Source organism: Ambystoma mexicanum, chromosome 1q (assembly GCF_040938575.1).
Source record: "Ambystoma mexicanum isolate Mex_15411 chromosome 1q, UKY_AmexF1_1, whole genome shotgun sequence".
Classification (NCBI taxonomy): Eukaryota; Metazoa; Chordata; class Amphibia; order Caudata; family Ambystomatidae; genus Ambystoma; species Ambystoma mexicanum.
This window is the reverse complement of record NC_090922.1, coordinates 1,099,936,246-1,099,963,442: the sequence shown is the minus strand read 5'-3', so window position 1 is coordinate 1,099,963,442 and position 27,197 is coordinate 1,099,936,246. Positions and strand designations below refer to the sequence as shown.

At 43.7% G+C, this 27,197-nt stretch overlaps 1 protein-coding gene across 2 annotated transcripts in view; it reads right to left on the bottom strand.

Annotated features, from left to right (window-relative positions):
* The window catches only part of RPAP2 (RNA polymerase II associated protein 2), a 1,184,138-nt gene that overhangs the window by 56,430 nt on the left and 1,100,511 nt on the right, over positions 1 to 27,197 (bottom strand). For both annotated transcript variants that reach the window (XM_069641788.1, XM_069641790.1), the window contains one exon: positions 16,590 to 16,739. In XM_069641788.1, the coding sequence (XP_069497889.1) occupies positions 16,590 to 16,739 (150 nt within the window). The remainder of the gene's footprint in view (positions 1 to 16,589; positions 16,740 to 27,197) is intronic.

Below are 27,197 nucleotides of genomic sequence, written 5' to 3'. Positions count from 1 at the left end.
GGGCTAGCTACCTCGGAAATAATGGCCAGGCGCCGTTGCAAGCCAGGGGAAGCGCAGGGTGCTGCAGAGGGATTGGGACGACCAAGTGTGTCCCAGAGGTTTCCAACACAGCCTCAGGTTTCCCGGCTCCCTCAGCGTGGCGCAGCACTGGAAGCAGTGAACGGGGCCCACTCCGGATGTTCAGGTTCGGGCAAAGAGTCAGATGATCAGAAGCACAGTTATGGGCATGAGGTGTTGGGTCAGACGTCGGCCTCCCAGTAGCACTATAACGTACACGCCTGTGTTACGCTCACCTGGTTCCACGGGGGCGCCACCCAGCAGTTGGGGTTCAGATGTCCCTCCTTGCGATGCCCAGATGCGACCAGCGGAAGAGTTCTGCCTGGAATATAGGTAAACTATGTTCAGGACTGAGCAACCGGGGTAAACAGCCTCCCACCTCCCTGTAGGTCTGCGACCCTTCTGGACTTCTCCTCTACCTTGTTTTAGATGTTGGCGGGTTCTCCGTCCTGCTGTCTTGGCAGGGGCGCGTTGAGCTTGGTGGGCAATGGCGATCGAGTTGCTTCACTGATGCCAGCCCGTCTTGAGTCTTTCAGGTAAGTCTTACTGCTGTGAATATTGCTGTTCTTGCATGCCTTTTAAACAATGTCTTTTTCTTCCTAGATACGCGGAAGTCCAATATGTGGCAAGGCGGAATCTGTGTTTCGCCTGTAAGTATAGGCGTTTTTGGAGCGCCTTGATGCGATGAGTAGGTGCTATGCGCTGCGCTTAAGATGCCTTGCCTTTGCTAACCTGTTATCTTTTCCTCTCCACAGGTCGCGGTGCTCGGCCGGAGTATGGAATTTCCGTAGTGATGCTGATTGAGGAGCGGCTGGCGAAGTAAGCCTTTCGGCACAGTTCGTTAATTGTATAATGTCTAATGCCTTGTTTCTTCTCTTTTACAGGTCCGTCGATCCGAAGGAGCGCTGGTTCCAGGATGATTGTCGGAAGAGCTGCGGACTGCTGGCGATGAAGTTCAGGTAAGCTGCTGCCTTTTTCTCACAATGTCTTCTCCTTTCCTTTGCAGGTGCTGTTCTTACGAGGTTCGTGGCTGAAGCTGAACACGGTGAGCGTTACGTTGCAGTAATGCAAACTAACGCGAAGTGTGTCAGTCTATTCGGGTGTGGTTTAAATAGCTTCAAGAAAGAAGTCCAGGTAAAATAGTCCCCATGGTACCACACCCAAAAACACTACACTGTAAGCCTGGTTTCAAGGAGCCAGGTTATGAGGGTGCCTCCACATGACTGGCATTAATGAACAGTAGTTCCCAAGCACAAGTCCATATTCAAACATGAGCATGGAGCCAAAGGCGCCAGGACTGGCCCCAAGAAGGCCTAGGCTGCAATTTCTTGGGTTTAGTGTGGACTGGAATCAATACTCTCCCTGGCCCATAGGTTGGCCATGGGGTCTTCAGAGTGTGGGTCGTGACAGCCTGACCTGTGGGGTCAATATTGGCGGGGGCGTACTATTAGCCGGCCCGTCAAGCCCCAGCACCCAGCAGCAGATAGGCTCAGGTAGAATGGGCCGCAGCGTAAATCACGAGCCACCCCCCCGTGACACAGATTAACTCAGGTATCAGTTAGGGAGATGTTTCAGTCCAGGTCTGGCAGATCTGGAGCGGGTCTCCGGAGGTCAGGAGGAGGCGAGGTCAGCCCCAGGCATATGTCCAAGTGGTTCACTCACTGGGGCAGCGTACAATGTTTAGAGCCAGAAAATGGGGGTGCAATTGCCAGGGTAACGGGGCGCACAGTAGGTATTTGTAGATTCTCTCTTTTGTGAGACATGGTCGATTGTAAGCCCCTCCCCTTTTACTGCAGTGCATTCTGATGCCATGTGTGTTCTCTCCCATATCTGTCCCCAGGATTCCTCTGGGATGGTTATTCCCAGTTCTTGTTCTCATTTTGTCATATATTTCTGTTTAGTTTCTAGAGTTGTGACTTCTAGTGTCTCAAATAATTGTGAGATTTGTTTTGTTTCCATCCCTTCTACTAGGGTTCTTTCTGTCCCTCATATTGGTCTTATTCCCACTGTTCTGGTCCCCTTGTATGTTATCCAGTGGCAAATTTGGATAAATATATATATCTCCCTTTCGTTTTCTTATTATAAATATTTGCAATCCTCTAATGTTAGCAGCCTATTTTCTGAATATAATTGATGCAATCTTAGGGTGCCTTGGGTCTCCCATGCTTCCCATTGTTGTATTTTTAGTCCAGCAGAAAAGTCCAGATTTTGTAATACGTGGAACATAGGACCTAAACTAGGTTCAATTCCCATTAGTCATAACCGTCAGTCCGAACATGTTAAAGGGTGTTCTGAAGTCGGTAAAAAGAGTACCACCCATTTGTCTCGCCTCTTTGGAAATTCAGGGCAAGTTCTAAAATGGTAGTTAAGCTATACCTTGTTCAATATCTTTCCATATTTTAACACTGAGGGTCGGGCCAGTCCAATAGCGGTCTGATCTGAGATGCCAAATAGTAGGTTATATTATATGGTCTTTTTTTTTTTTTTACCACAAATTAATTTAAACACCTTCCCTCATAATTTATCTGGCTTTGATGATGGGATATGTATCGATAGTGACCAAAATGCATAAGAGTCAAGGGTCATTGTAGTCACTATTATTCATCCCACCCATGAGATTTCCTGTATGTACCATCTCTCCAGGTCATTTTCTAGAGTCTTCTGCAATTCAGGTATGTTAGCTGAAACTTTGTTAAATTCCCTCAGTACTACCATGGTTTTTGGGAGAAACTGTTCTACTTCTGTTGTAAAAGGGAAAGGTACTATGTTGTACACATAGAGTGCTACTTTGTGTGTTTTCCCACTACAGGTCACTCCCCCTATTCCTGGATCTTCTCATGTCTCCACCGCTAATGCAAGTACGAAGGGCCAGAGTGGGCCTCCAGTGGTGAACCTCTGGTTATTTGGATCTTGTCTGAGAGGGAGTTATTTATTGGGATTCTAGCATTGAGGGACAACGCTGGCCAGCACTAGTGTCGAGAAGTGGGGTCAAAATCAACATTTCTTTAGCACTAGTCTAATAAAATCCTAATTCATACTTTCAAATGCCTTTTGTTCACCTACTGCGAGAACAGCAGATTTCTGATTCGTTCGCTTCCTCATTTGATTAGATATCAATTGCCCTTTATATTACCTCCTGTGTCTTGTCTCTCTATAACTCCCATTTGGTCTGGTGAAATCAGTTTCGGTAATATTTTCTTTTTAGTCTTGTGGATAAGACTTCAGTGAATATTTTTGTGACTACATTTGACAATGTTATAAGATGGTCAAATGAACAGTCTGTTGGGTCTTTCCCAGAATTCAGTTTAGTAGTGTGGTTGATTCCATCCTTGATGTGGAGATTACTCCATTGTGTAAGATGTAATGGAATAATTTAGTTAGTAGGGGGCCAGTGCATTTGCAAAGGATTTATAGAATAGATCAGAGAAGCTGCCTAGGTTTGGGGCTTTATTACCGGTCATCCCTTCTATTTTATTATCTCCTTTGCTATAGATATGGGGAGTTCCAGTTTTGTCATCTCTTCCTCTGGGATCTTAGTGAGACTACGGGTCTGGATATATTTTTGCTATAAGGTTATGTCTAAAGTTTCTACCTTTAGGAGTATGACTCCATAATCTTCATTTTTGCTTTTTTCTCGGTTGCAATATAGTTTCTAGATTTGCCTTTCCTCAGTATTGCCTCGAATAGGTGATTAACCTGGTTTCCTATTGTGTAAAAGGATTGCTTGTTTTTAAAATTGCTTGGGCCGGGCGATCTGCTAGATGTACCTCCAAATGGTTTATTGCTACTTTGAGTGCTCTCAGGGCTTTTAGGGAGTTTGTGTCTTTTCTTGCATGTTTTAACTTGACACCGAGTTCTCTGCGCTGCGCTTACTTAATTTTCAGGAACCTCTCTCTCTCGCTAATAAATTCCCCTTGAATAACCGCACTGCAGGCATCCCACAGTGTCCCCCAGTCCACCTGGTCTGGTGTGTTCTCCTGGAATTAATTATTTAGGGCATCAGTGTACTCTTTCTTTGCCTGATGAAAGAATCTCCAAGCGTCAATCAGTGATGGGTCCAGGAGTATTTTTGCCATGGCATGCAGATTATGTAAGTCTACTCTTGTGGGCAAGGAGGTTTTGTTCAGATCTAAGTCTAGGATACTAATGAAGTCTCCCCCAATCATGGGCTGGCCTTTGCTAAAGGAGCTTAATGGGCATAGCAAGACTTTGAAGACTATCTTGTTGTTCATTTCGGGCGTAAATGCCTATCAACAACATTAGAGGGTTAAGTAATTCCTTTACCATTATGTATCTGTCATCTGATCCCTTTGGGATGACCCTTTTTAAATTGAATTTGCCTATTAATTATAATGACAACCCCTCTCGTTTTAGAACTACCGGAAGTATGAAATTGTGTGGTGTATGATCTGGTCTCCTCCATCAAGGCAGTTCAGTTTTCTTCTTCTATTTCCCGATGAGGTGTGATTTCAATGCGCATCATGTGTGCTCCATTCCTTAATAAAAATCTACACATTATCTCTTTGGTCTCTTTTACTCAACACTGTGGGACCCCACCAATTTGGTTGCCCACTCTTCTCGCATAATTGAGTACGACTGATATTCATATTCAAACAGTAATTCGACAGTGGTATCCCATCTGTATTTGATGTTGCTCTCTCTAAAACAAACTATGACCAATCTGAAGCTCTTTCTTTTAGCCAACATCGACATTGCTAAATCCTGAAATAGGAGGTTAAAGTCATTGCAAAATTCTATTGTTTTAGTGCCTCTTCCAGCTGAGAGGATTTTTTCTTTTGTTTTAAATGAGTGGACCCTCATTCACTCATCGGCAATTAGGTTGTTGTACTTTAAGAAGATAAGTATATACCGTGTGTATGTGGTTCAATCTTTTGTCTGTTGAATCTGGTCATATTACGGAATGGGTATTACAGGAATCCTTTCAAATCAGCATCTCTAATGTGTGTGTGATCTTCTTTCCAACTCTCTTTTTCGACACAATCTATTTTCCAGGTCTTCTTGTTTTGTGAGAATTACTTCCATCAGACTTTGAATTTTGTCAGTCATTTTGGAGTATTCACCTTTTTGTTTGTAGAGGGAATGCTCCACTTCATCAAGTCTTCTTTCGACCGCAAGTGCATCTTTGTTTAGGTCTGCTGTTTATTTGGTTAATTCTGCAGTGATGCCCTTTATTTTCTTTCATTATATGGGATATAAGTTGCTGTACGCATTTGTCTGTCACTGGCGCCTCATCCCTATCTGAGTCTTCATTGGCAGCGTGTACATGGGCTATGATCGGAGTATTTGTTTTCTTTCTGTCTTCTTATATCCCTATGAGTTTCTTGATATTTACAATTGGGGGGTAATTTCTCCTTTCCACATGTGTTTGACATCTTTTGTACTCAGATGGTGTCTCTTTATTGACCTCTGTCTCAGGAGATGGTCTTGAGATTAAAACCCTCATTGTATTCAGACTGCTGGGGATTATTCATGGTGCCCCCTTCTTTTGTGAATTGTATGGTGTTACTTTATGTCCAATGAATATCAGGAAGGCAGTTATCTGTGATATTGTAATGGGTTTACAGGATACCAACGCCTATAGCTTTTTTACCTTTCTTATAAGGTCTCTGTAATGCTTGTTGCTGTTCTATGTCATTATCTTCACTGGAATGGTTGACTATAGGAAAATAGAATTCAGTTTCTCGAATTTATAATTCACACAACGTTTTGGAGCTCAGAGTGGATGCAAGCACTGCAAGGGAAGCATCGCATAAAGTTGTTGGGCTGAAATCGAGAGCCCTTCTTCGAAGAAGACTAGAACAATCCATTTGTAGACAGTCTTTTCTGAATTCAAAGGGTTAATGAATACTCCCTTTTTAGAGGATTGATATTGATAGTCATACATATGTGTTGCCACAATGGATAACCTGTACTAGATTGTAAGGCTCCTAGCGGCATAGTTGACTCCATACTGAAGGTGGAGCAGAAAACAGTCTGCATTTGAGGGTGGGGAACAATCAGTAGCCCCTGAGGAAGTTCTATGGATAAATATCAAGGTGTAAGAGAGTGAAACATGTCAGGCAAAAGTTTAGGTAGATATAGATACACAATACATTGTGAATAGTAGGGTGTCGTACCAGTGTAAGTGAAGACGACGCTAGGAGTTGTATTAAGGTATAGATTTGTAAGAATTGGTTGATGTGGTGTATAGCACATTGCACTTTTAGTATATGTGGTTTTAGGAATGTATGAATTTGTTTATGATGTTAACTGTTTGCTGTTTTGTCACACCTGTACATACTGATATGAATTTTTATGAATGTATGAACTAGCGGTTGTATTAAAATGATTATCTCATTCCTCTAAAGCAGTCCGCACAGTTTTTTGGTATTGGTTGAACCACTAAAACCCTGCTGCAACAAATACAAGATGGCCATACATATCACCAAAGTGATACCTCCAAGAACTCCAACCAGCCACCAATCGCATACACAAACTACTCAACACCGTCAAGTAAGTCTCTAAATCGCCACTCACACCTTCCACACTCCCATCTACACAGTGTGCAACTCACACATGGACAACTTCAAAGCTAAAATACATAACAAAAGAAAGGTCCTCCCCATACAGTCCCATTCCAACCCCAAACTCCAAAACCTGCAACATGTGGGACAGATTTCCCCACATTGACCATAACACCCTTATAGCAAAAACAAAACCAACACACTTCCTGGACCATGCCCGTCCACCCCAAGCAAGCAACATCCAACTGCAACACCATGGAAGCTTTACACTGGCTGAACATTAAATCCTGTCTTGCACATGACACAATCCCAACCGTGTACTCAAACCAGGACAAATCTCACCTCTCTTCAAGAAACCATCCCTCAACCGCACCTTCTCTGAAACCTACTGTCCCACCATTATCCTGCCATACCTTGCCAGAATCATCATGAAATCCTTGTCATCAGCAAACTTCATCAACACAACACCACAATCTACCTCAACCCCTTACAATCTGGCCACCAACCCGGCCACAGCACCGAGACCGCTACACTTCACATTCTTGATGATCTCCGAGAAGGACACATAGCCCTCTCACACTTTTTAAAATCCCTGCAGCCTTCGACACCATCAAACACACCATTCTTTTAAATATTCTATCCCACAGGATGAAACTTTCAAGTAATACTCAAAACTGATTCACCTCCTTTCTCAATTAAAGGACGCACTTTGTCTCCATGTCGCCCTATCAATCCGATCTCAATCCAGTACAATATGACGTTCCCCAAGAATCTTGCCTGTCTCACCTTCTCTTAAACCTACAGATGAAATTCCTCAGACAGACCCTTAGCAAACAATGCCAATTTCTACAAACATTCACACAACACACAAATGTACTTGCAAATCTCATCTCACCTCGGAACTCCACACCCTCAAAAGCTGTCCTTCCACCATCACCATGTGAATGGCCACCCATTTCATCAAACATAACTCCAAAATGGAATACCTCCTCATCTGCACCCTCCAAGCACAAACCTGACTTTGCACCCTAAATCAAAGAACACTCCACTGACAATCCCCACATATCCATCTCCACACCTGTCAAATCCCTAAACTTTACTATCAACCCCTTCCTCACCTTCACATACCACATAGCTGTCATCACCAAAACATGCAACCTACAACTACACCTCCTAGGCATGATGAGACATATCCTTCCCCCTCATGACGTCTGCACCGCAGTCGAAGCACTAGTGTGTCTAAGCTGAACTATGGAAATGCTCTCCTCACAAGTAGTAGGCAGAATCCTGTGCAGTTCCCCTAGGGAGCTCTACAGAAAATGAAGACTACAGGTATATGCAATAAATCCCCTTTGGTATCAGTCTGCATCACAAACATTTAGTTGGTAGCTGTGGCTAAGCAGTCAGACTTATCTCAAGAGGGAGATGAGCAGTATTCAGGGTTTACACAATAGGACCACCATACTATGGGACAAGGAAACACTGACCAAAGCTTTGTATCAAAAAGAATATATATATTTATTTTACACACTCTGATGTTCACACACAAATCACTATCATAAAGGTAAGTTAAAACAGTCAAGAAAAGTATACACAACTCCCTACTTAAATTGTAGACAAGTTTGAGCAAGAGTGAAAACTGAGCGAAACGGCACAGTGTAAACTAAGCAGAAATGGCACTCAAACAATTTCTTCAGAGGGAGGGAAAGAACAAGTTATACAGGTTTAGACTCCTACAACACACCAGCAACACTTCCCAATTGGATTGTGAACAAGTTAAGCAAGGCAGCACTTTAGCATCAACAGTACTTTGGTGAAAACCGAGCAAAATGGCACTTCAGCAATATATAAAGGGGAAGGAAAGGTGGTTATAAGAGTTTTAGATGCACCAACACATTTCTTAAGGAGGAACAATATAGAGAGGGCAGTTGTAACAGATCAAGCCAGAGTCAAGAGGCTTGTGCCAGAGTCAGTGGTACAAGGCAAAGTGTCTAGGTTCAAAATGTTCTAGTAGCTGCAGTCAAAACTTTGTTAAACGATTGAAAAGGCGGTTGCAGGACGTAGAAAGATAATGTTAGATGAAAAGGCGGCCAGCCCAGAAGGTAAGTAAAGGATTTAAAACACCTTAAGCAATACTCAACGAAATGTGAGGGTTGGCGGAACATTGTACCTTTAAAGTGGAAGAGGCTCCTGCGATGGTGGTAGTTCCTGGCAGTTCCTGCAGTTCGGGAGATCCAGCAGAGGAAGAGAGGCTCTCGTCGTGGAGGAAGGTTCGAGTTACTGCACTGCCCAGGGATGAAGCCAGCTGCGGTGCTGCCAAAACGGAATGAAAGGTACGCTCCTTTAAAACACGGTCGTGATGGAAGGGTGCCTGGCTATCCGGTATCCTAGTACTTGGTACTGGAGATTCGACCACGGCAGGTCCTGGAAGGCGATTGGCAAACTGGTTGACCTCACCAGCACAAGGGAAGAAGACTCTTGCAGGTGAAGATCTTCTCGATTCATTGGAGAAAAGTGGTGAGGATCTGCAGCAGGGCTTCACCGGTGGTTCAGTCGTTGCAGATGTCTTTGGCATCTCTCCTCTTCAGCTTCTTGGTTCCAGTGGCAACGTCTTGTCCTCCAGTCCTCAGGACCCTGCTTTTGTGCAGCAAGACCCCCATTCATACAGCCTAGCTGTCACTCACACAGTGGGGTGGCTATCCTGGCGCGATAACCCCCCCAGCCTATCAGGGCAGAGTGCGACTTGGGTTGCCTAGGTAACCCTGTCCAGGGTGCCTATTCCCCCTCCCACACATCCTGTCTACCCCAGACTCGCTGAAAGGAGGGGTTCTGTGCAGAAGCCCGCCAAAAGGACGAACAAAGGATCCCCGACCTGGGTTAGGATTTCAGAGAAAGACACGAGAAAGAAATATTATTAAAGTTCTGGCAATAAAAACCTACCGGAGTAAATTTAATATTAAAATAAACCGGCGGTATGTTAGAGGCTGTCAGTAAAAGTGGTAGCCTCGAACAATGGGAAAATCCCATAGGGAAATATTTGCGGTCGAATATTTGCGGTAGTAACCACTGCCACCAGCCAGAAACTTTGGAGAGAGGGACTGTACAGTACCGCCTCGAAAATAAACACTAGGGAAAAACTATTTACCCTTTCCAGTACTTCCATAGTAAGATGGGTTGTACTGGTTTAGTTCATAATTATTGACTAGTAAAGTCAATGAGGACTTTACATGCCCTGGGAGACAGTAGTCCGTCCCAGGGTATGGAGTCTATGTTTGGGGGTCACTATGACACCCCTGTGTTACTGCACTGAGGGTGCTGTGTAACACACATGTTAAAAAGATGATTCCAATGAGGGTGAGAAAAACCTCGTAGACCATAGGCAAACAAGATAGCCTAAAACACACACTAACATCTGTCTAAGAGTGGGAAAAAAGGGTCTCACTCTTAGCGGGAGAAAAAATTAAACCCTTCAAATCCAGCAAAGCTGCTGGGGGACTCCATAGGCAAGGGAAATTAGCCTTAGAAGAGAATTCTCCCTAACAACCAGTATCCCCAAGAGCAACCTATCCCCCTGCGAGCCACACAGAATACAGCAGAAAGGCTCATTCTGCACCTATCCAAACACTCACACATCACCCCAACCCTTTCCTAACTCCACTGGTGTCCCATTCCCATGATACTTGCTTTCAAAGGGCTCTGCATTTTATACAAAGCCATCCACCTCAAAACCCCATCCAATCCGGCCCAGGAGTCTTGCTCAGGAGCAACGCATTTGTCTTGGAAGCAAGACAACGCAACGCAGAGCTATATGGGTTAGAATCCCGGTCCCGCGCTTGGAGACTGGTTTCCAGTATTAAATGCATTATAAAAGTTTAATTAAATATCTCCACAACAAACTGAAAACAAGCACCCACACAAACACCAGACAAGTTAGCCAGCACCTCCTATGCATTCAACTTTGCAAACTAACTTGCACACCAAAGGCAAGCATTCATCCAGTGGACACCTAGAGCCTAGAACATCCTACCACTCCACATCAACACCTAAGCCCACATCTTCACTTTCTGAAAGAAAAGCTTACAAATACATTGCTTTCTCCATACCTAATCCTTCCCCATACCTAATCCAGTTACACACCCTCCCTATCATCACCCGTCTATCCTTTCTTCCTCTCCTGAAAAATGTTTCAACTTCCACATCACCTCCAACCTTCTGAACTTTTGAACTTTGTAAGGGGCTGCAAGGATCTGTGGATAGGGCCAGTACTGCACAAAAATTCAAATAAAAAATAGTTGAAGGAAGACCCAGCGGTGCACTTTCAAGGTTTTTATTTTCAAAATGTCCCACAGTGGCGTTTCCAAACTGTAGACGGCAGCTGATTTATGCTTGTTTGACCTAGCCTAGGATAAAAAAATTAAACAGAAGTTATGTCCATCAACTACAGCTAGAAGAAAGAAAAAGGTATAATAACTCATAGGAAAGGATTTTGTTAGTGTGATCCATTGTCCTATCTATTGTGCATCCAGCATTCAGGTTGGAAGTCTGCAAATGCTTTGCAGGAAGTTGTAGGAAGAGCTGGTACGTTATTACTCTGATCCTAATGTTTGGAATAGGAAGTAAGATGGCGTTCATTTTTGGAAGGAAGATTGACAACGATTTCAGTTCGATTCATAGCACTATATGATGACATTTAGTGGTCCAAACGCAGGGCCTCTAGACCAGCAAAGTGAAACTAATGAATAATGACAGCTTAAATGTGTGATTTACAGAAGTTTTAAATTTGCATTAAAAGCTGTATGTGATTCAGTAAAAAATGAAATGCGCATAATTAAAGAGAAGTCTGGGTTATAAAAAAAAATGTACTTCCTCCAAACGGTTCAAATAAACTAAATTCTTACAAGGGACTTTGACTCAGAGTCATACAATGTAAACCATATTTACCTCAGATTTCAGAGGCATAGGGATGAAGGAAAGAAGTAAAGATGGAAGGAAAGAATAAAATATTAAGGACAGATAAGAAACAAATAGGTAAGAACAAAATCAAGACACATCGAATAAAGAATAAAGTAAAACAGAAAGGTGGAAGGAGGGTAAGAAAATAAGAGAAATAAAGGAAAGAAATGAAAAATGAAGGAACAATCAACAAAAAGATAGAAGCAAAGAAAGCAGGGAAGAATAAAGAAAAGAAAGTACGAAGGAAGGAAAGGTTGATAGAATGAAGGAAAGAATAAAAGCTGGAATGAAAAGATGAAAAGCAAAGAAAATGAAGGCAGAAAATAAAGAAGAAAGAAGGAAAGAAAGGAAGATGGAATGGAGTGAAAAAGATAAGTCAAGGTGAAATTATGTAAATAAAGTCATAACGAAAAAGACAGATGTATGAAGGAAAGAAGGAGCACAGGAAAGATTGAAATAAAGACTGATTGAAGGAAAGTAGGAACGAAAGGCAGAAAGGCAAAGAAAGAAAGATGGAATTAATTAAAGACAGATTAAAAAAAGAGAACGACAGGCAGAAAGAATGAAAACAAGAGTGTCACAGTGAAAGAAAAAAGAAAGTAGGAAATGGAAAGATGAAATTAGAAGCAAGAGATGGAGAAAGAAATGAAGAAAGGTAAGACGGTTCGATGAAAAGGTGGAAAGGAAGGAAGGTAAAGGAGACTAGACAGAAGGAAAAGAAGAACATGTGAAAAGAAATTAAGAAAAAATTAGACAACTTTGAAAAAGAAAGAAGGAAAGAAATACAAAATAGAAAAGTAAGAAAAAGATTTAGCGGGAAAGACATTTGGAAAGAGACTAAGAATACCATTGCAAAATAGCATTAGACATGTACTGCTTGTGAATTAGTCAGAATTACGTCATTGCACTTCACAGTGGCTATGTGTTCCTATGGTCCGGTCCATTACTAGTACTGCTGTTAAAGCAGCTGTTACCCCACATTGTAGTAGAAAAAGTGTCCTGCCGTGGGGAGTTCAGTTATTTTTTTTTGCTTAGTAACATGGCACTAGAAGGTGGTGGGATAGATGGCTGCCCCAGGAACCAATTAGAGGGCTAATTTGTGGGGTTAACTTTTTTTTACAGATCTGTTTGTACTTCCCCAAGGTGTCACTGATCATTACCATCAATGCTTTTAAAAACGAATATCTCATAACAGTTCCTTTTTGAAAAGTCTTTAGTTTTGCTTTTGACTATTTTTGGGATACTGGAGCAGCCTTGTCTGATTTCACACATGAATGAACAAACACTTTGGAATTGATAAACATTCCTTTAGTAAAATAATCATGGATGAGATGGCATTCGGTGGGTGTAGACCTAAAATAGCCTACAATTAAAAGAAAATAATCATAATAGGAACAGCTGTACAAACGATCATTTCACATCAAAGTGGCTACAGCCGGGGGAAGAGGACAGGCTCCGTGCCCCCTGGTCTAGCAATGCCCTGTCCAATTCTCCATCCGTCAGTTTAACCGGGGTGGTGGGGTAACAGCATTCTCTCTAATTGAACCCTTCGTATATACCTACAATCACGGCAAAAGCCACATTTCCATCACCATTACCTATAGGAAATGAGCACCAGGGGTGGGGAGACAACCAATCAGGTTGCTTGGATCACAGGCTTAATCCCACGATTTAAACCAGTGTTTCAAGCAGCCTGAAAGCTGCTCTCTCGCCTGACCATCTTATCCCCACCCCTCCATGCCAGTCCCTGTTTCCTTCCCTCCCCGTGCCCCTAACCCAACTAACCTGATTTCTTTCGGCAGCAGTGGTTGCTCCACAGCCGCTCCAGCCTCCCGGGATGGAATGGAAAGGGAAGAGGGGCTCCGTATGGAGCCCCACCTTCCAGACCCATGCGGGCCATCTTGTGTAAGTATTTTGTGCTGCGTCCCGTTCATTCACACAAAATATATTGCTGTCAGCACCCCCAGTTTCCGTATTCAAAACCCAGAGTGCTAATAGTAATAATACCTGATCCAGCAGTATGGATCGGTTGGTAACAGCCCGGGGGTCCATTGTTAAAGACCTTGCTGCACTTGGGCCTATAATTTGGGCCCCAGGGCTGTTACCACTCACTCAGGCCCCCGCGATCGGTTATTATTGCTGTAATAACACTGACACAGTTCTACGCTGTTTCATTGAAGTAAATTATTCTATGGTCATTTTCATTGACAGAATTACTTTTTTTTGGGAGGGGTTTCCCATTCCCCTCCAAACCACCACTACTACTACTCCCCCACACCTCGCCACAATCCATACCCCTAAAACACATTTTTATATTTACTTGTCCACAAAATAATTCTGTTGAAGTAAATTACCACAGAGTAATTTGATTTTATAAACGAGCACACCCACTGAGACAACTCGTGGGGCAGATCAACTAACTGACCCAAGGCTACAATCCGATAATTAATTTGATGGAATTATGTGTACCACAACAAAGCTGACTGTTCCTACTTGAAATAAACAGCATTCACTGAAATGGAGCACTTTTTTGATGCCTCAATAAATAACTCAACTACAGTAGAAGACATATTCCCATAATACTTTTTTTAAATGATTTTGCAGCAACAGGATTATTATATGGGTGCTTTTGCAGGTTTTCTTAGCCTATCGTCAACTGAAATGCATACAGACCTCTGTCACCTCGAGGCTACTTAGGTAGCAGTCAGGATTTGCCCCCATTTGAAAAACAAAGGCAGCTATGGGGGGCTGTTGGACAATAGATAGTCACTAATTTAGGGAGGCCATGTCTACTGTACTCTTGAAAAAATACAGTAGCTGGATTTAATATAAAAATAATTAGCACCCAGGGCGGGCGCCACAGCCAATCACATTCCCTGTACCGCGGGCTCAATCCAAGCAGAATGCTGCTAGTACCCCTTGCCATCTTGCCACCCTCTGTCCCTGGTCCCAGACCCAACCACCTCCCATAACCTCCTGCTTACCAGCCTTTTCTTTCTTTGGGTCGACGTGCTGCTCCTCCATCGCTACCGGGCCGTCATGGAAACAGAAGAGGGATTCCACACAGAGACCTGCCTTCCATTTCAATGGCGGCAACCTTGAGTGAGCACTTGATTCAACTAACAGGACGCGGTGATGGCGCAACCCGTTCATTGAACCAAATACATTGCTATCAGCACCCCAGTTCTTAAATCCAGTGTATTATATGAATTTATACCTGTGACAAAGGGCTTGGATCGGCCAGGTAATGGCACCAGGTGCCCAGCCATTGTCAGCCAATCCAGCCCGCTGGTGTTGGTATTATTGCTATAGTCACCATCTGCTGCAGCAGTCTGTGCAACAAGAAGTATTTTGTGTATACAGACTCAAATTACCACTCTTCTGCTCCTCTCTCACAATAACAATCAAGGATGCAAATCAAGATCCTGGAGTACAGGATGTGCCACTGAGTTTAAGCTGGTATGGGCTTCATAACTTTAGCATTGTTAGGCTAGATCATCCAACATTATCAACTGGGTCACTGGAAGGACTACATTGCCTCAATATCACAGTCCCAGCATTAGTCACTTAGGAAGAAATGAACTGGGTACTGAGTAAAAGTACTTGTTAGGCTTCCGCCAGTTCCCCTTAGGGCATCAGGTGTTCAATACCTACTGTTTATGTGGTGTCCATGCTCTTGAGAGAGGAGGGATAGCATGCACTGTGATGACACCTCTATTGTATATTTCATTTAATGCCTGAAGTATAATATGCATATGGGCTTTCCCCGTTCTTTAATAGCTTGGCAGGCTAAAGAGCGGTGGCTTGGAGGGTTGCCCAGAGCTGTGTCAGAGGTTGATATTAATTCTAAACCTTCCAGCCATAACCTTTTGTTTTGCTGAAGTAAAACAGAAGACACATTTCTATGGAGCTATTTATTTTTCGATATGACTGCATTCAATGTTTTTTCTGAATAATTATTGTAATTAATAATGGGGATGGAAATTAAAAATGTTACCATTGGTGAGCATGATGAAACCAACAGCTCCTTAGGCTGCTTGCTTTCCATGTTAGAATTCTAAACTCCTATCCACCAACCCTCTGGCTGTGCACCAGAACTCTTTTTGTCTGAGCACGGTGTGCCCATGTGCGTTGTGGACAGAGCATGCATGTGTAGGTATTTTGGTCTCTATGGAATGACAAGACCACATCTAGTAGCAAAACGGTAGACAATGACTCACACGGCTGTAACAGATGTGTATGGGGACATTTTTGGGCCAAAATAGTGGCGTGATGTATTGATGAAGTAGCCATTTTGGTGAGTGATAAAATAGACCAGTATGTCAAAATGTGGCTTTCAAGTGCAGAACGCAGGGAGCCTGAATTATTTTCAGTACTTGAACGTATATGGAACAGATTAATATCAGGGGAATCCACTAGGTGGTCGGTGGCAATGGTGAATCTAATTGAGGTAACTTTCAGACAGATCGGTTATAGAACTTCACCCACGCAGGAAAACAATGGGGTCCAGCCTACAGTGATAGAGGCAAAGGGTTGACGGACTCAGAATCGTCACGTGGAATTTGAAAACATATCCCACCTCAGAATCATGAAACGTAGATAAGAAAGGCTTGAAACTCTAGTAAAACACCGAAGATTTCGATAAATTTATCAGGGTTTCCCTGAATAAAAAAAGTCGAAAAATAAAATAAAAAAATAAAAATAAAAACCACAGTTGCCAATATCCTAAGTGGAAAATCCTATATTTGCCCCACCACTAACATCATGTAACGTGAGGTGGGCAGTTAATTCTGTCATTTCAGGCCAAGGCCGTTACCTGTCTCTTCACAGTACAACTGGTGCTTTATAACTTTCAGGTCATGAATACATTAAGTAGCAAATTGTAGACAGGTACCTTTGCTATGCATAGGAGCTTAACTCATGTTCCTGCAAACTCGATTCTAAAATCTCCATGCAGTGAAATGTATGCTCCCAAATCAGCAAGAGACACATTGTAACTACATTTGGAGATCACAATTATCAAAAGGGACATTTTAATAAACGAAAGTCACTCACCATCCAGGCAAATTCTTGTTCTTAAATACATGAATTAAACTTTCCAAGTCTTCCTCTTCGAGATGTAATTCTCCAAGTAAAGTCGATATAAACTGTGTATACAATGCACTCTGCCGAGCAGTCTTCTGAAGTGGGATTGTAGGTAACAACCTGAAAAAACAAATGTTTTACATGAGTGCAACACAATAAAGGACTGGACAAAATATATATATGTATGTGTCACTAAATTATTGGTAGAATTATGCACCACTACAGAGTGCATTGACAATTCCAGAAGTACTATTCTTTTACTGTTTTCGAAGCATGATCTTGTCATTAACTGCACAGAAGATAGAGAGCGTGGCATACAGTTAAGCCCCCTAAAGCTTCTACGAAGGCCAGGACGATCATGAAGAAAACAAACCACCAAATATTTGTGGGGCTAAGATTTGCGGTGACCCACCAATATCCATAATTCACTTGGGGCTATGAAATCCCACCAAGATCTTGCAGTGGGAAACTAGGTCCAACCCATGGTAGAAATAGAAAGAATAACCATTTCCAAAATAACCGGTCATTATAATTAGCATTGTTACCATTTTTAACTAACACATGAAACAGTAGAATTCAATGGTCTTCTAGTATTAATTAAACATATATCTAAGCAAAGTCTTTGGAGATTCCGCCATCTGGTAACACTTACCACAGAAAGTTTACACCCTCCTGTGATACTGCACATAAGTATTTGTACAAGCAGAGCAGGTTATGTTATTCTTTTGTTTATCCGTAGAGCAATCTTATTAATAGTTTGTGAAACCCTAGCTCTAACAGCAAAGGTGGAGCCTGTTCACTGTGTACTGTAGTAGGCAGAGCAATGAGACATGTGACTCAAGATGTGTAGAATGCATTTTCTTTATTTATATGATACAAGACAGGTTGCGACAAATGGAAATGAAGAGACCCACTTAGGGATTTCTCTTCCGCCTGTGTGTGCTAATCCTTACTCTTTTCTTGTGCAGATTGGAGACTTGCTACCGTAAAGAGATAACGTTTATAAGAGGTGGCTAATTAAAAATAAAGCCCTAATCTTAGGAAGTCCTTAGCTTTCCGGCAACCCTAGTCAAACAATGAAAGTTTCAACAGTTGGCCAATCAAATAGTTCAAAACCTACTCTTGAAAGGTCAATCTCTATGTTAATGTAGCAAACAACATGGATGGCTCTTATGGAAAGTGTTTTCATTGTGGTTACTCACAGTCTAGGCTTTCTTTTAGACCTCTCTGCTTTCAACGGGTTCACCCCCCAACCACTTCCATGCAGACACGATTAGAGTTTCCGCCTGTCTTCTTTTGGTCTTTTTGAGGACCCCTTCTAGCGCTCATTCCGCTTGGTTTTGCATACTTGCAGAACAGCCTTCACTAGCCCTTGCTTTGGAAGTTGGGACTACTTCCAGGTTGTGGCTTCTCCAGGTTGCACAACACATTTTCTCTCCTGGGCTTCTGGTATCAGTGTCTCATGTGGTCTCTTCCTGGACCTTGCTTTAGCAACAATTATCTATGGGTTTTTCAACCCACCATAAGGTCCTCAAACAGAGCTTGTTTCTTCAATTATAATCCCGTTTTTTGCCCAGACCTGGGCTTTGAGATTTGCAACCAGTAACCCCTATACTCTCTGGTGGGGTCCAATGACCTCCCTTTTTATCTTAATCTTATATGGGTTTTTGAATGTATAGTCTGGTGCTTCAACAAACAGAAATACCTATTTATTTATTTATTAAATTTATATAGCGCACAGGCAGCCCAGGGGCATTGTGGCACTGTTACTTGCAAGGAAGACTTAGTTACAATGTGTGCAGGTTGTGCCTTGGGTTACAGTGAGGCAGTGACCTGTGATCAGATATACCACATAATACATCATACAATACAATTATGAGGGCTAGGCCATGTAATTGTTAGATGAACAGGGTCGTTTTCAGGGTTTTCCGAAAGGCGGTCAGTGAGGGTTCAGAGCGCAGGGAGCTAGGGAGGGTGTTCCAGTGTACGGCAGCGAGGTACGGGAAACTGGAGCCCCCTGCTCTGGTCCTTTTTACCCTAGGTACTGAGAGCATGCTGGCATAGGGTGATCTAGTGGGTCTTGTGGAGGAGACCAGGTGGATCCTCTGGGAAAGGTACATTGGGGCGGCAAGATGGACACATTTGTGGGTGATGCTTAGAGCCTTGAATAGGATCCTCTCCTTTATGGGGAGCCAGTGGGATGCTTTTCTGGCAGCGGTGATGTGCTCTCTCTTGGCAATGCCTTGTGCAGGGCGTAGGGCATTATTCTGGAGCTTCTCAAGATTTTTGTTGGAGGTCCCAAGGAAAAGAATATTGCAGTAATCAAGTCGCGAGCCGGTTATGGCCCTGGCTATGTTAGTGCAAGTGTCTTTTGACAGATAAGGTCTGATTGCGTTAAGGAGTTTTGCATGGTAAGCGGCCGAGGAGGCAATGGCGTTTACTTGTCTGGTCATGGATAGATTGGAGTCTAAGTAGACGCCTAATGTTTTTACCGTGTCAAGTACTGGTATCGTGATTGAGTCAATGGTGAAATGACTGAACTGAGCGTCAAGTTTCTTGATGGTGTCAGGGGAGCCTACGAGTAGGAGCTCAGTTTTGTCAGAGTTAAGGCAGAGGCCGTTGATAGCCATCCACATTTGAATTGTGTTGTAGATGTTGTTGAGGGTAGCGGAGTCCGTGTCATAGTCGCCTGTCAGAGTGAGAAGGATCTGTGTGTCGTCGGCGTAGTTGGTGTAAGAGATGCCCATGGCGTCAAGGATGAGGAAGAGGGGGCGGGTGAAGATGTTGTAGAGGGTGGGGGAGAGGCAGGAGCCTTGGGGCACCCCACATAGCATGATAGAGGGTGATGCAGTGGCTAGGTCAGAGAAGACCTGCATGGTCCTGCCTTGGAGGAAGGAGGTGATCCATGTAATGGCTTCTTGAGAGAAGTTGGCTGTGGAGGAGAGGTGGTGGCAGAGGATGTCGTGGTCTACAAGATCAAAAGCTGCCGACAGATCCAGGAGAAGGAGCAAGGCAGGTTTGCCTTGGTCCCTTGCGTCGTCCATTTGGTTTTTTAGGTCGAGTAGGGCGGTCTCTGTCCCATGCCTAGGGCGAAAGCCGGATTGTCTCAGTCCAAGGAGGTTCTGTTCTTCGAGGAAGTGCTGGACCTGCAGGTAAGCTGCTTTGTCTAGAATCTTGAGGAGGAAAGGGACAGTGGTGATGGGGCGGTAGTTATTAGGGGAGGTGGGGTCAAGTGTGGGTTTCTTTATGAGGGGTCGGACCCATGCTTCCTTTAGGCAGGCGGGGACTCTCCCTGTGGTGAAAGAGGCGTTGACGAAGGCTGTTAGGAAAGGGGCCAGGGTGTCTGCGCAGTCTTTGATGATGGAGGCAGGACAGGGGTCGCCTTTGCAATTGGAGGGTTTTATGTTTTTCATAATGTTGATTATGTCGTTTTCTTGGATGGTTTTAAACGAGAAGGTGGGTGGGGCCTCAGTGGGTGATGGGGGCAGTGGTGGTGGGGAGGGTGTAGTGTGGGTGGATAGTGTTAGTTTGGTGTTCAAGATTTTGGCTTGGAGAGAGCTGATCTTATTGCGCATGGCTGTTTGGATGTTGTCACACCATTCTTTGTCCTTAGTGAAGTTTTGGGGGGTGGGTGTGGGGTTCTCAAGTTCCCTGAAAATGGCGAACATTTCCTTGGTGTTCGACTTGGCCTCAGTAATTCTCTCTTCGAAGGATTTAGCTTTGGCTTTAATGATGGCTTTCTTGTAATTAGTTGCAAGGGATTTGAAGTTGAGTTTGTCTTTCTCATCCCGGGATGTTTGCCAAAGAGCTAATGCTGCCTGTTTGTCGGAGCGTAGTTTTAGAAGGTCTTGGGTGAACCACGCATTAGCGTGTCTAGTGGGTTTGGTTTTCCGAGGTTTAAGTGGGGCGATGGTATTGATTGCTGCTGTGATGGCCGTATCATAATTTTTTGCCAGAGTTTCTGGGTCGTTGGAGAATGGGGCTGTGAAGGCAGGTCCCAGTAAGAAGGGTAGGAGTCTTTCTTTGGTCAGTTGACGGGCACTCCTTGTAAGGGCAGGAGGCAAGAGAGGAGGGGGGTGGGATGTGGTTGTAGTGGTGGGGATGTTAAAGGTGATGGTGTGGTGGTCGGACCATGGGGTGGGGGTGTTGCCCGTGACTGTGATGGGGCAATTGTGGTGGGCGATCCAGTCTAGTGATCTGCCTAGGGCGTGTGTGGGGTTATTGATGGTGTTGACGAATCCTAGGGTGGCTAGAGCTGTGTCAAGTGCTTTGGCTGTAGGGTCTTTGGCGTCATTCAGGCCAAGGTTGATGTCTCCAAGGAGAATGGCTTTGGATGACTTTTTGAGGTTGTCCGCCAGGAGGTGGGTGATGGAGGCCTGGAAGTCTCCTAGGGGGCCTGGTGGTCGATAGATGAGGTGTAGGGTGATGGTGCATTGGTGCGAGATGGTGAGTTTTAATTGAAGGTAGTCGCTGTTATTGTTGATAGTTTTGTCAGCCTTTCTGATGGCGATTGAGTCTTTGGCTATGAGTGCGACACCGCCTCCAGTGGTCATGCGATCTTGTCTCGTGATGGCATAGCCAGGTGGGAGAGCGAGGGATAGGGCGGGGCCTGAGGCTTCATGTAGCCAAGTTTCGGTGACCATTAGAAGATCTAGATCTAGGGTGGTAATAAGGTCGTGGATGTCTAGTGCATGCGCATTGATGGAGCGGGCGCTGATGAGGGCACATTTGAGGTGTGGTTCAGGGGTGACATTGATGGTCGAGGGTGGCACATCCGAACCGGTGGGAGGCATGTTTCCTGGGGTCATAGACACAGATAAAGTGGCATTTGCATCATTAGGTAGCAAGGCAGTGGTAGAAGAATTGCAGATAGCGGTAATTTCATTCAAACCAGTGGGGGGCATGTTTTCTGGGGTCAAACCATACAAAGTATTAACTCAGCGAAACACTTTTCGTAAATCATAAAAAGTTATTTTACTCCAGTTCAGGAATAAACTCTGCAAACAAAAATATGAAGTTCATGAAGTTCAATTTCATCACTCCATTTCCATCAAATTAAATTAACAATTAGTCTGAAAAGGCAGGATTACTTTCATATATATAAAACAGCGTCCCATTACATTTATCAGATATCCAATCCTTAGTTCAAATACAGGTAGTGTAACAATATCTCCATAAAGATTGCAAGTTATTGTGTATTTAACCAATGCGTTTTGGATCTACCATCCATCATCAGGGCTTCATTAACATGAAATTCTATTTCTTGAGCTTGTTTCACATTCATCTGTAAACCTAGAACCTAGAATCCATAATGATATATGCTTTAATAATGGCAATTTCTAGAATGTACTACTTAGAGCAACTACATGTAAACTAACCTTTGTTCATGCTTCAGCTTTTCATAGGAGGCTAATTTTCCTGCACACTAGGGATCTCGACTTCCGATTAAAACCTGTATAGGATATGGGGGCGGATGCAGATAAACGCGAGATGCACAAACATAAAAGAGAACTCATACAAAATATGTCACAGATGGTACCTGGTGCCACAAACTACACGCAATGTATCTGAGGGTTTATGGAGAGGATGCGGAGAGGTGGGTAATATAGGTCACATGTGGCAGCATTGCCCAGTAATTCAGATAAATTGGAAAGAAATCCTAGCGAGAATTAAGGACATTGTGGGAGGAGATCTCTCACTAGATCCACTTACACTAGTCCTGGGAAAAAGGACGAGGAAAGGGTTATACTCAGTAACCGGACACCAAGCATTTTTAATTACACACCTGATAACCTCTGCCCACCTAAAACTCTGAATCAAAATAAACCTTCGGTTGTTATTCTTAATGACACCCATGTGCCTTTGCAACATGCTAATATGGCGTATTGTGATGCAAATAATGAAGTCAGACACTTTCTTGACGAACAACCTTATTTACTGCCGGCCCCCACCCCTTTTTTAGTACTGAGACGAGGAAGAGGGTTGGAACAATGAGGATTTCCAGATGCGGTAAGCTAACGCTGCGTTCGACTCTTGGGAAAGTGTTAACTAATGCCGGAAAGTTTAAAACACATGCAGCTGACAGAATACGAGAGAGTCAACTTCCAGTGGGGAGGTCTAAGAGACGCTGATCAGCTATAAAGTGAGCCCCAGTGGAAGACATCGGGTGTGAAGGCATGAGTGAGAGGCAGAAACGGCACCAGAACGCAGCTTGTGTTGACGTGGGTTGGAATGCCGGAGTTGCGCACACTGGGGAAGGAATTACCGAGGCTGATGAGAACGACATGGAGAGAGACCAGGCCAAGAGAAGCTCACTGCTTTACTGCTATAGGCAGCTGTAGCCGCCAGAAGCAAAGCAAGATAAAAGCAGGAGCCAAACGGCTAATGGGAGGTGCGCCCATTCAGCAAACCGAAGGAGAAGACAACCGAAAGACGCAAGGAACGACAGAGCTGCCAGGTAAGCCTTGAGAGAGTGTCTGGGTTATCAGAGCGCTTGAGAGCGAGTGTCATATGTCATTGACAGCGCGAGAAAGCCCAATTAAAGTAATTGGTGGAACTGATACAAATAGGAACAATATAAAGAAAAGGTTGGTAACCCAATACTTGGAGAGAAAGGTTGAAATAAATACAAACAGTGTGAAGAAAGGGGCGGTGACCCAATAACTTAAAAGAGATGTTGATATTAATAAGAACTTTGCTGAGAAAGGGTCTGTGATCCAATACTGGAAAAGCATTATTTCTTGGATGAAAGAAATAGTGAGCAGAGAACAGAAAAGCCCTGGCAGGATAGTGAACCAGGCAAACAGTGAGTCTGGGTTGCGCACCCATAAAAGGAAATAAAGCCCCACCTGGAGAGTAAATCAGGCACTGTGCGAGTCTGGCAAGCGCACCCAAGAAACATAATTGTGATTTCCTGGCAGGAGAGTAAACCAGGAGTAAGAAGACAAGACGTAAACCTGAATCTGTGGAAAGGTGAGAACAAAAACAAAAAGGGAAGACCCATAGCCCTTTTTAAGAATCAGTAATAAAGTCACAATACACTAGCGGGAGAGCACACCAGGGTTAAAAAGATGAACAGTCAAAGGAAAAGGGAAGAACCATACCCATTTAATGTTGAGATAAACTGAAGATTCAAGAGAACTGGGTGTTTAAGAGAGGCTCAAGGGAAGGCTTATTCACCCTGGAATGTATTGGATGGTGAAAAAACAGAAGGAACCAAGGGAAACAAGTTATTTTCCTCAAAACTGTGGAAGCATAATAGGTGGAGAAACTCAAGTGAGAAGTCGTCCCCCTTGAAACTTTGAAGTGAAATATTGTATAAAGAAAAGGACACAAGGGGAGAGCCCTTTGAAACAGTGGGACATTATTTAACCTTTTTTTCCAGAAGTAACGGACAGACGGTGAAAGACCAGAAGAAATATAGGAGAGCCCTTCCTCTCATGGAACTTTAATTCCTTTTTTGTTTTCAGCACCTTAGAACTTTATGTTCGGAACTCTGAGAAAGTTTAGCATCCAAGGCTCAGTTTAGGTTTTTTGGACACAGGACAGAGGGTGCTCTTTGGTTTAACATCCTGACACAACATTAATTTGTTTTATTGAGGCAGGACAGGTAGGATTTCCCCAAACCCTCTTATTATTATTATTTTTTTATAAGTTGTTTTCTTTATTTGTGTTAATCAATAAGATTTTTACAAAATAGATGTCAATCATGTCCATCACAATCTGAATAAATAGGAGTCTCTCTGTTGCGTTAGGCCTTAGATCTGGAAGGCCTCTCACTGATGTGCGTGTGTTAGAGGCTTAGTTAAAAGAAGGGAGGAGTTTACATGTTGAGGAATTTTGAAGGCCGCCAATAACCAGGAGGTTCTGTCTCCCGCCATCATTTTACACCAACAGGAATCTTTGTCCCTTAGTGAATAGTCGGAAAAGATGTGCTGCAAGTAATAAGTTCTGATCCGACGTGTGCCGGAGCAGGAGAGGAGCAAGTGCCGAATCGACTCTTTCACGGCTGGCTGACCACAAAAATGGCACACGTTGGTCACGGACAAACCTCTGATGGCTAACATTTCATTTGTTTAGAATAGGTTGCGTCTGGCTCTCAGTAATATGTCACGAGCCTGTCTAGACAGGAACTTCTTAATTTACAGTTGAAGTTCATTTAGTTAACTTATATTGCTGGGGAGATGGTTTGTCAATTTGTTGTTCGCAGTTGCTTCTTTTGTCCTTTTCCAGTCCAGCTCTTTTAGTCTCTTCAGGACTTTTACGGGGTTCTTAAGCAGTACCTCTTCATCACTTTCAATTGAATGAAGTGTGTCTAAATTCGACTTGGTCCAGAGATTAAGCATCTTGCAGCTGGTACCTAGGCTTCCCTGGAGTATCAAGTTGTAGATTGAAGGCTCTTTTGACATCCTGCACTTTCGAAAGAGCATCAATGTGTTACATTTGACCGTGCCTGCTAGAGACATCAAGCTAAGTTTGTGTCTAATTGAGACTACAGAAGTAGAGTTCGGTAGGCCGAGGACTGATCTCCAAAACAAGGCCTCGAGTTTGGGACAAAGTGTCGTGGGTATGTTAGGCATTGCGTCGGCTCCATATGTCAACGTAGGTACCACTTTCATTTTATAGATATCCAGTACCGGGATCATGGAAAAGCGTCCGAATTTCTTATCAATCGTATTCCCTTGGACCGCCAGTTTTATTTGTTTTGTCTCTTAGATAATCTTGCATGGCTGTCTCGTACTTTGAGCTGTCTAGTATCACGCCGAGGTACCTGAACTCTCGCCTTTTTTCTACAGGTCGACCTTCGAGATCCAGAAAGATCTTTTCTTTTTTACTGATGGGTCGCTGCGAGGATCATGAATTTAGTTTTTTTTTTCATTAATCTCCAGGTTGTTGCTTGAGATGTACCCCTGCAGGTAATTGAGTTGACGCTGCAGGACAATTGGAGTATGATCACGAAGGATTAGGTCGTCTGCATACAATAATTGGTTTATCAGAGTTTTGGCCATTTTTGGTAGGAAAGAACATACTGTTGTACCTGAGTCTTTGATGACCCCTATAAAAGCTAAGAATAGCGCTGGTGCCAACAGACAGCCCTGCTTCACTCCTCTTAACGCCGGTATCTTGGATGAGAGAGGCCCTTGATGGTTTGTCCGAACTCTCATGCTGGTCTCAGTATAAAGGGCTTTGATTGTTTCCAAAAGTGATGACGGGCAATTCCAGGCCGCTAGTTTCGCCCAAAGACGAGACCAATCCACGCGGTCAAAGGCCTGGGTTAGTTCGATAAAGGCGATGAAGATCCGTGGGCCCCCTTCCAGAACCTTGCTCTTCAAAGCGCTTATCATAAGGATGTTTGCCGCGGTTCCCAGGTCCTTCTTAAAGCCTGTTTGTAGGTAGTCATTGCACAGAGCGTTTTTGGCCCATTCTTTGAAGTCTCGAAGGAGCATTGAGCCAAAGACCTTCACGATGGAGTCAAGCAAGGCGATCGGATGATAGTTTGCCGGGTCACTCTTATTTCCTTTTTTAAAGATGGGGACGACTATAGCTGATTTTACCCGATGGAGGGATCGACTTCAGTTCCGCACATCTGCGAAATATTTTGCCCAAAAGTTTCGCCCATTCCAACGGGAAGGCCTTGAGGTCCACGTTTGTGATTCCATCCAGGCCCGGCGCTCTAGAGTTCTTTAATTTCTTGATCAAAGTTGTTATTTCTTCTGTGTCATCTAGACACACCCAGTTTGATGGTTCCAGGCTAGGGTTCACCGTGAGAGTAGGGCGTGTTTTGGAACAAGGTCTTGAAGACGTTTGCCCAAGTCGATTCTCCAATGCTAGTGACAATAGGGGACTCTGGTGCTGGAAGTGTTGGTTTCAGTAAGGACCAGAATTCTCAGCTGTTGTGGCCACTTAAAGCCCTTAGTATATTTTCAGCGTCCTGTTGGTATAAGGCGATACAGTGATTTTTTAGCCACGCTTTGTATCCTCTAGTAGCTTCAGTAGCTGCTAATACTGCCGAAGGCGTAGCAGAGGATTTTGCTTTACGCTTTAATTTGCTCAGTTCTTTTCTTTTGGCGACCAAGGTTGTATTGTACACATTTTGTTTAGCGCTGGAGAGCAGTTTTTGTGTGGTGTCAGTTTGTAGATTGTAAGCAGGGGTAGATAATCGATCTGCTTTGCTACTTCTATGTGGTCCTGCACTAGGTATTTGGACATCAGGTCTCTTATTGCTGTGGCTGACATTTTTAGTCCTGTATGTTGATTGTTGACTTCCAACTGATGGTGGGTCTTGGCAATTGATGTCGATTCCGTGGGTCAGGAGGTTGTTAAAAGATTATGGTCACTTGCGTGTGTACATATGACGACAAACAACGCCATAACTTGAAGTAGCAGGATTGTGGCAAATATATAGTCAATTGTAGCTCTTGAAGCTTTCCGTTCCCACGTAGTCAGGCGGTTGATGTCAGGAAACACCTTGTCTAAATTGTGAAGCTCACGTGACTTCATCAACTTCATCCATGCAGCTCCTCTCTGTGCCGCCGCAGAGGCCTTCGGCTGGAGGGTGAGTGGGTTAGCTTGGGCTGG